This window comes from Nannobrachium achirus (assembly GCF_963921795.1).
Source record: "Nannobrachium achirus genome assembly, chromosome: 6".
NCBI classification, from domain to species: domain Eukaryota; kingdom Metazoa; phylum Chordata; class Actinopteri; order Myctophiformes; family Myctophidae; genus Nannobrachium; species Nannobrachium achirus.
In genome coordinates, this window is record NC_137815.1 from 2,816,785 (window position 1) to 2,826,653 (window position 9,869).

General features: G+C 39.2%; 1 protein-coding gene across 1 annotated transcript; it reads left to right on the plus strand.

The window, feature by feature from the left end:
- Positions 1 to 1,132: 1,132 nt before the first annotated feature.
- On the plus strand, positions 1,133 to 7,516 carry LOC308286375 (myelin-oligodendrocyte glycoprotein-like; the record flags this gene model as incomplete). The annotated part of the gene is made up of 6 exons (XM_080727371.1): positions 1,133 to 1,154; positions 3,435 to 3,584; positions 4,694 to 4,721; positions 4,918 to 5,019; positions 6,595 to 6,598; positions 7,328 to 7,516. 6 exons carry the CDS (start codon positions 1,133 to 1,135, stop codon positions 7,514 to 7,516), a joined length of 495 nt encoding a protein of 164 aa, XP_080583497.1.
- Between the last annotated feature and the right edge of the window lie 2,353 nt (positions 7,517 to 9,869).

Below are 9,869 nucleotides of genomic sequence, written 5' to 3' on the forward strand. Positions count from 1 at the left end.
GATCTGCTATTTTTGAAAATTCTTGAAAATGTGTGTAAATCTCTGAATATATGTATTTTTTAAGCAAACATTTGTAACTAAAATTTTGCTTCTGGGGGAGTCTATGGAACTAAATATTTTGAGATGGGGGTCTGTGGCCAAATACATTTAATTTTGGGTCTCCTTGACATGAAAAGGTTTGAGCACCACTGACATAGAAACGTAGGTTCTTCTTTTTTTTTTTATAGTAGGCCTACATCTACAAGCTCGCAGCACGGCACTCGGTGCAGTGCTTTGAGCTTGTATATCTGCTATTTCTCAATAGCACAAATTAATGCGTAATAATCAGTTCCCAGTCTAAGTGGGTTAAAACCCCTCCATATGAAGAACATTCATGGGGGGCCCACAGTGAATCCTTGTAGGCCTACCCAGGGCCCAGACGTTGGTGTGACACCCCTGTATGTTGATAATATGGACAGGTCGTCAGTCCCTGTAGTCCAGACTGCATTGCCACTTCAGTCTTCAGACATGATTTTGTGGCGGTCCCCACTCCCAGATGACAGTGAAGTGACAATTTAAGGACCTTTAAGACATTTTCACTCCACAATGTGTCTATAATATATCTACAACCACTGCTGGCCAAGTAAATCATTATCACCTTTTTACTGTTCTACAATGACCAAGGCATTGAGAAGTGGACTTAGAACACTTTTAAAACACTTTTTTATGACTTGAATACTTGGAAGTTAATGATTAACTACGGATAAGAATCAAACTTTAATACTTTGACTCGTGTTCGTGCTGGTTACTCGTATAGGCGTCAGTAATGTGTGAGGATTCGTATGAATTTGCTGTTCAAGTCTAAAGTCTAAAGCAGTGAAAGGTAAGATATTATCTTAATGTTTTTCCAACCTTTAATGTAATTTAATCGTGAAGAAATGTATCTGCTGAACCACCGTAGGTTTCAGGGTTTGTGAGCAGGAAACAACGGGTCGGTAATCACTGTTGGTTACTTGTGACAAAGTACAAAGAAGTAATCTCCACGCTCATGAAGAAGAAGACTGCAGCTCGCAAATCAAACTATTTATTTACAGATAAATGTTATGTAAATTAAGTGTGGTAATTTGGATATTTGTTCTTCTATACAGGAGACATGGCAGGGTCCAGAGGTCATGGTAGGTCACAACATTTTTTTTTTTGTATTTATTACCCGATAGCTCAGTGGTTCTCAACCTGTGGGTCGGGACCCCCTGGGGGTCTTCACATGATTATGGGGGGAGGCAGTGAAGTGACAATTTAAGGATCTTTAAGACATTTTAATACCTAAAGTAAGACCATTACTGCATTAAAAGTGATCAACACACTATACTATTTAAAACATTGTCACAATATTTCTCTGTGGAACCGAGTCAAAGCAAATGTAATGCCTCAACTCCTACAATCCCAAGTGCTTGTCAGGGTGGGGAGACCCCGTTTCAAATATTTTGATTATTTTGGGGGGTTCCCAGTTCAAATTATGTTGATTATTTTGGGGGGCCGTGGCCTAAAAAGGTTGAGAACCTTTGCAGTAGTTGAATCATTATCAAGTGATATGGGGAGGAGGGAGATACAGTATGTGGTTCACATTTAAAGCAACGATACATAAACATTATCATTCACTGACGGACAAGGCAGACCTTTGCTTAAATGTATTCACAAATCTTATAGTTTTCACTACTGACACTAAAGAAAAAAATATATATATATTATTCGTACAAGAATGTGTCTTCTACAGTAGGTTGAATTTGACATAATCCTCCTTACTTGTAATACTTTGTGTAGTGTCTGATGGAAACAAAACTAGAAACTTACAACTAAACTACTAAAAAGAGTTACTTCCTCTAGGGCAGGGTTTCTCATGGTGGGTGCCGTGGCACCCTAGGGTGCAAAGTCCAGGGGTGTCTCAGAATACTTTGATAATATCTGGAATGTATCATGTTGAATCATGTGCTTGGTGTTCTTTATTTGTATCATTGCAATGTTATAAGAATAGAAAAAGAAATGTCAAAAACAAACTCAAGACTTTCTGGACAAACAGGATACAGTTTGGTAATTGGGACAACTGCTTGTAAATTGGACTGTCCAGAATTGTCCCTGATGTCTGGCCACCCTGAGTGAGACTACGTGCACATACCTGCATTTAGGCCAAGTAGCAATAACAACTTTATTAGGCGATAAAAAGAGATAAAAGCAATACAACACTAAAAAACAAGAGTTGAAACAAAGTCAAGTGGGAAAGGAAATAGTGAACAGGTGGGTTTTCAGGGGGCGTCTCTGATGGGAGTACATGTGAGTAAATGCAGTACAAGGGCCACAGTTTGACCATGTATTGTAGGTCTGCATCAGGCAAATGGATTAAAGGGATATTTCACTTGAATTCAAAATGACTTTTGGTCATTTAATCGTCTACTCAGGCTTTTGGGAGCACCCAGAACAGTTTTTAAGTTGCTTGATTTGGTATTGATTTTATCAGACACACCCCCGTCCTATTCTAACTCCATTTTAAACATGATAGATTAATCGAAAACACCCGTTCTTTTTTTCTGGGGAATCATACTTCCCTCTGGATACGTGAGCTGGCTGTGTTTTGTCATTACTTTTCTTTTCATATATTTTTAAAAATTATTTTGGAAAATGGAAAAAATGAACACAACTAATGTATCCTTCCTATCGGGCAGAAACCATGCATCTCCATATTTCAACTTTTTATGTTCTTTTCCCGTAAATCAATGCACTTCTTAGTAATTGCTATAGTGTCACACAAAGGTATAACAGCCCCCACCTTCACTTAATGAGGCCTGCAGGTTAATAATACATATATGATAAATACTATATTGATTTCAGCTGTTCCAAACATGCAAACATGACACGCTATAAATACTTAGTTAATTTACAGTCTAGTATAGTAGTCTAATGACTAGTATTACCAGTAAGACTACTAAGGGCGACAAGCGACCTCGACCTAAAGGGCGAGGTCGCGCCATGTCTTGGCCATCTGGCCATATATGAAGACCCCCTGGAACCCATATATGTGAAAATCCTATGACGTCTATCACATCTGACATATACATACGATCCCTTTTATGCCCATACATGGAGATCCCTGTCTGTAGAAGCAGCCACACATTCTGTATATGGGCTGTCTTCCTCCATATAAGGGCATTCCCATAAAGTCCTGTTAGATATGGGCTTAATAATATTGATGACATCAGGGATCTCCATATAAGGACACAACAGGGATTCTTCTGTGTGTGTGTGTGTGTGTGTGTGTGTGTGTGTGTGTGTGTGTGTGTGTGTGTACGCACACACTCGTAAAGTGTTGGTTACATCACTGCATGTCTTCTTAATTATGATTATGTTTAAATGAACAGTAATTCTTGCATAATGTCACTAACTGTGACTTCTCTTTACTCCAGGTGATTTTAAACTCGTCACTGAAGGCAGTGCTCTGGGTTATCATGGTAAAAATGTCACCCTCCCCTGTCACCTCTCTCCTGGGACCAGCGCGTCTTCCATGACAATCAGCTGGTTTAAGGAGTCAGAGTGTATTTACCTGTATAAGAATGGTAAGGTGTCAGCAATTTGTCCCTCACTAGATAAATCGAACCCCAGGTCTCAACAACAAAGTGCTATGGCTAAAGCCTTTAACCTTTTTATGGAGGAGAACGGTTGTGTCGATCCGTGGAGAAATAGGAACCCCCAGAGTAGGATATTTTCTTTCTTCTCGAATGTGCACAGAACCTTCACGAGGATCGATTATTTTTTCATTGACCAGTTCTTTATGCCAGCGGTGGTGTCGTGTGACTACACGGCTATAGTTATTTCGGATCACGCAGCAGTACTTCTCGATATAAATTTCTCAGCCTGCCAAAGAGAAAGACCTCTTTGGCGATTCAATTCACTACTTTTGGCTGAAAAGAAATTCTGTGATTACATCTCTACTTCAATTGACACATTCGTGGCCACAAATAAATCAGATGACACCTCCGCCTCTCTTATATGGGAGTCACTGAAGGCATTTCTCAGGGGTCAGATTATTTCGTATTCTATCTCCTCTAATAAAGCAAAACGGCTTAAATTTGATAACTTATCCAAAGATATCGCAGAACTGGACCAACTCATAGCGTTGAACCCTGATCCAGACTTGTGCAAAAAAAGAATCGATCTTCAAAACAAAATCAGCTTGCTAACTACATCAACAGCTGAAAAAATGTTGCTAAATTCAAGGGGCAAATACTACGAATATGGGGATAAATCTAGTCGTCTTTTAGCACATCAATTAAAGCGACAAGCCGCTGCCAGATTGATCCCACAGATTAAAAACTCCTCTAACATTTTACAATCTACTCCAACTGGTATTAATCAGGCATTCACTGAGTTTTACTCTACACTATATAAATCAGAATTTCCAGCCGATACAGCGGACATGACTACCTTCCTTTCGAACCTTAATTTCCCCAAACTTGAGCCAACCAAGGTAGCAAGTCTGGATGGGCCTCTTGTTCTGAGTGAACTGGCCGACTCCATTTCATTAATGCAAAGTAGCAAGTCTCCTGGCCCTGACGGCTTCCCTTCCGAATTTTACAAAAAATTTAGTGCAAAGCTTACTCCCCTATTACTCGATATGTTTAATGAATCTTTATCTAATGGCTCCCTTCCTCCTACCCTTACACAGGCAACTATTTCTCTCATTCACAAAAAAGGTAAAGACCCGACTGAATGCGGTTCATATAGGCCCATATCTCTGTTGAACGTAGACAGCAAGATCTTAGCAAAAGCGCTTGCAACCAGACTGGAAAAAATATTACCGGAAATTATTTCGGAGGAGCAAACTGGTTTCATACAGAAACGATATTCTTTCTCTAATGTGAGGAAACTAATGAATATAATATACTCCAGGCCCTCTGTGGACGTCTCTGAGGCGGCCATTTCTATGGACGCCGAGAAGGCGTTCGACAGGGTGGAATGGAGCTACCTATTTGCGACACTCCGAGAATTTGGGTTTGGAGATACTTTTATTTCCTGGGTTCAGCTGTTATACACTGTTCCTGAGGCAAGCGTTTACACTAATAATACACGATCAGAATATTTTCCTCTAACTAGAGGGACGAGACAAGGTTGCCCCTTATCCCCTCTCCTGTTCGCAATATCCATTGAACCTCTGTCTATTGCGTTGAGGACGTCACAACTCTTTAGAGGGGTGGTGCGAGGGGGCTCAGAGTATAGAGTTTCGTTGTACGCTGATGACCTGTTATTATATCTTTCTGACCCTGCGGCAGCCGTCCCCCATGTACTCTCCATCCTTAAAGATTTTGGCGTTTTTTCAGGATACAAATTGAATTATCAGAAATCAGAATTTTTCCCAATTACTGACCGAGCTAGACGCATCACCCAAACAGAAATGCCGTTTCATATCTCACGCCCAGGATTTAAATATTTAGGTGTACAGATCACAGACCGTTTCTCTTCTCTGTTCTCAGCTAACTTTAAACCTTTAATGGACCAAGTGAAAGAGGACCTCTTAAGATGGGATAGTCTACCATTATCCCTGACAGGCAGAATTCAGTCTATCAAAATGACCATACTTCCAAAGTTCTCTTACCTTTTTCAATGCATTCCATTATTTTTACCCAAGAAGTTTTTTAAATCTCTAAACCAGACAATTTCCGTATTTATTTGGGCGGGTAAACAACCCAGGATTAAAAGCTCTGTTCTGCAGAGAGACCGTGATGATGGGGGTCTAGGCCTACCTAACTTTACTTATTATTACTGGGCTGCCAATGTTCAAAAAATGGCTTACTGGTTTCACTCCCCTTTAACTGACTGGTGTGTATTGGAGGCTAACTCCTGTCGTTCTGCCTCTCTTCCAATAATAGTTCACTCTAAATTGCCTCTATCTCCTGCTAAATTCTCTCAGAATCCAATTGTTATTGCTACCCTTAAGATCTGGTCACAACTGCGGTTCCACTTTAAACTTAAAGAGAGTTCTATAAATTGCCCAATTGTTCGCAACCACTCATTTCCCCCCGCCATGTTAGATTCTGCTTTTATACGCTGGAAAAACAAAGGCATTGTCACCCTCTCTGACCTTTATGAAAAAAACATATTTAACAGCTTTGAGAAGCTCCGGACCAAACACGATCTACCTAGGAATGATATGTTTAGATACTTTCAAATAAGAGACTTTGTTAAAAATCACTATCCATCATTCCCGGAAAGACCAAGAGATCAACCTTGGGAGAACCTTTTTAAGCTCCAGCCTGGACAGAGAGGTCAGATTTCAATGACCTACCACTCACTCATGAGTATGAATGATACCCCTCTAGTTAGGAACCGAGAGAAATGGGAGACTGAGCTGGGTGAAGCTTTTTTTGACGAATGGTGGGATGGAGCTATTGACCGGGTTAACTCGTCATCTTCGTGTGCAAGATTAAGCCTTATTCAATTCAAGGTTTTCCATAGACTTCATTACTGTAAATCTAAGCTTGCCACAATTTACCCTGGAATTGACGACAAGTGCGACAGATGTGCCTTATCACCGGCAACTCACACTCATATGTTCTGGTCTTGTCCCAGACTGGTACACTTTTGGACTGAAGTCTTTGGAGTGCTATCTGAGGTATTCTCGGTTCATTTGGAGCCCTCTCCCCATATTGCCATTTTTGGAGTACCGACGGACTTCCAAATCCTGACCACAAAGAAATTGAACATATTGGCATTTGCCACCTTAATAGCAAGACGTAGAATACTGCTGGGATGGAAATCACCAATCCCCCCCTCAGTCGCTATGTGGCTCAAAGATGTGATGGGTTTCCTAAAATTAGAAAAAATCAAATTCTCACTTAGAGGCTCAGTTGAAAAATTTTTCTCCTATTGGCAACCGTTTATTAACTATTTCGAGAACCTGGAGGCACTCCCAACAGATCAGCCTATACCTTAGACACGCTCATTGGTTTGCTCAGTATTTGTTTGATCAAATATAAGAAATATACATTGTGCAGGGACAGGATTTGTAAATGTTCCGCCAACATAATACCTGTCTACAACTTGATGAGGATATGTGTGTATCGAACAGTTCAACCCACTGATGACTTTACTGTGAATTTTTTCATTTTTTTTCTTTTTGTTTTTGTTTTTTTTCTATTTCACCTTAAATGTTCTGTGGACTGATAGGACAATGACGACAATGGGGGGGAGGGATGGGTTGGGGAGAAAAAAGAAAAAAGAAATGTCTTGATTATACTGTAATGATGTAAACCCATTGTTTATTTGATATTGACATGAATAAAGATATTCTAAAAAAAAAAAGAATGGTAAGGTGATAGAGGGGAGGGGCTACGAGGGCAGACTGACCCTGAACATCCAGGAGCTGCAGAAAGGCAATGTGTCTCTGACACTGAGAAACTACAGATATGTTGGTGATGATGGAGTTTACATCTGTCAGGTCAAACATGGAGAACAGGAGGAGGAGATTGCTGTGGGATTATACGGTAAGTGATCTACTGTCACTGTACATTATCATTAACCTGATATTGTCACTGTCAGGTGGAAACCTTGTCCATGTCCAAAACTGTTACTTTTCAGATCATGGGGAAAAAAAAGAACATCTGTTCTAATGAATGTAGTGTAGTTATTATTTAGTCACAAGCTATTTTTAATACTTTTCATTGGTTCAATATTTATAAAACCCACAGATATATTTATCTGATTAAACTCTGTACTCTGTACTTGGACCACTTTTTTCCCTCTAACCATAAATAGCCAAAGATATGTGGTGTAATGTTCCCCCTAGAACATGGATGTTGGGGGTTTAACTGGTTTAGCACTGTCACTTTCACAATATTTCAAAAATACCAAAACAGACAATCTAGAAAGCTCTCTTGATCCACTTTTGAGTGACATTGTAGTATGATGAAGTAAGGTAATAATAATAATAATAATAATAAAAAAAAAAGTACAGAGATGCAAGGTTTCTGCCCGACAGCAACGATGTAGGATATAATTATGTAATCATGTTTATCTATTCCCAAATTACCTCTTGTACTAATGTGTGCTGTTTAATACTAAATAAATACTTTTAACAATGTAAATGTAATGTAAATGACTCCACCAAATATTGCAGTATTGGACTCTATCATAGAGTTCTCAACAAGCCTGAAAATGAAGGCCTGGCCCTAACTTGGCCCTAACTGGGCTGACCAGTAATAATGAACATACATTTTAGGTCCTACCATCATAATGGTAATATTCTATAACAGTGACTGACAGTCAGGGCTCTATTTTCATTGTCTTATGTACCAGCTCTTTTGCTTTAACTTAAGACTTGGAGGCGTGGCAAATGCTGTTTGGCTGTTTTGAGTGGCCAAACAGCATTCACCATGCATCCAGGTCTTAAATTAGTTAATACATAAAAGCTGGTACTTTAGACAATCAAAATAGAGCCCTAAGTCTCATATCAATGAGCAGCTCCAGTCATGTTGCTGCTGGTAAACTGAGAAACAGGTTGGGAAGTGTAACCACTCTCACTGTCCACGGTTTATATTTCACATTTTTTTTATTAAACCTTTTTTTGAGTGAGTCAAAATCAATCTTCTGTGTTTACATATTGCTCTAAAATGCACTCTCCCTTAACATACTGTATACAGAAACAGAATGCATGTTAACACCATAGACTGTATAAATGATGGCATACTGAGGAAGATTAAATGAATGAATCAGAAGATTATTATGGAGAATAAACTTAATTCCTGACTCCTGAGTAGTGTGGAGGTGAACATTTTGTGCATACATTAAAAATATGACAAGTTAGTGCCCACAAGGCTGGTTAACAATAAATGCCATGGACTTCAAGTACTACTGAAACCCTTTCTTGTTTTACTATAAAACTGATCATTTTTAATAGGCTATAAACCAACTTGTCATAGCAAGCAGATAAACAAACAGAACACTCTTAACGTATACTATAGTGTAGAATCTCTAAGCTGACGTTTAGTCGCTTTACAAATTAAATTACAATGTTGAAAAGACTGCTGAATCATGATTTATATGAGGCAAGATATTACCGTATATTGTATAATAATTGAGATAGTTGTTATTTTATCCCATTCTATTATTGATTTCCATATTTCAGGTTCAACAATTACAACATTATTAATACTCTTTCTGTTTTGTGAAGTATCAGTTTTCTAATTATTCCAACCATGTGTTTTCTCTTTCCATGAATGACGAATGTGTACGTGAACTAGGCTGTAAGTATCAAATCAGTCCTTCAAGTAGATCCAATGTTTTACATAATGATGTGTATCTATTCCCAAATTACCTACTAATGTTTGCTGTTTAATACAAAATAAATAATTGTAACAATGTAAATGTAATGTAAATGACTCCACCAACTATTGCAGTATTAGACTCTATCATAGAGTTCTCAACAGGCCTGAAAATGAAGGCCCGGCCCTAACTTGGCCCTAACTGGGCTGGCCAGAGGCCCGGCCCGACTATTTAACATACATTTTAGGCTCTACCTGACCCGTTAACGGCAGGTGAATGCAACCGCGGTTTTCCCGGTGAACCTGAGCACAATGGTGGGGGCGCGAGAGTTTGGGGAACACACACCACTGCAGATGATGGAGAGGTTATATATGGCTTTATGTAATGAGAGGCACTCTTGCCAATTTCGTAAGAGACTCGTCGCCAATTGCAAGATAGTTATCTGGGGCCATGATGATAACCTCTTCTTCCCACTACTAACTAGACTAAGGATTTATATTGTCTGTGTTATTGTTTACAACCACAATTATTCACGTGTGGAAAGATCGCAGTTCCACTAGTTTTACTAGTAGGCTTAGAAGCCT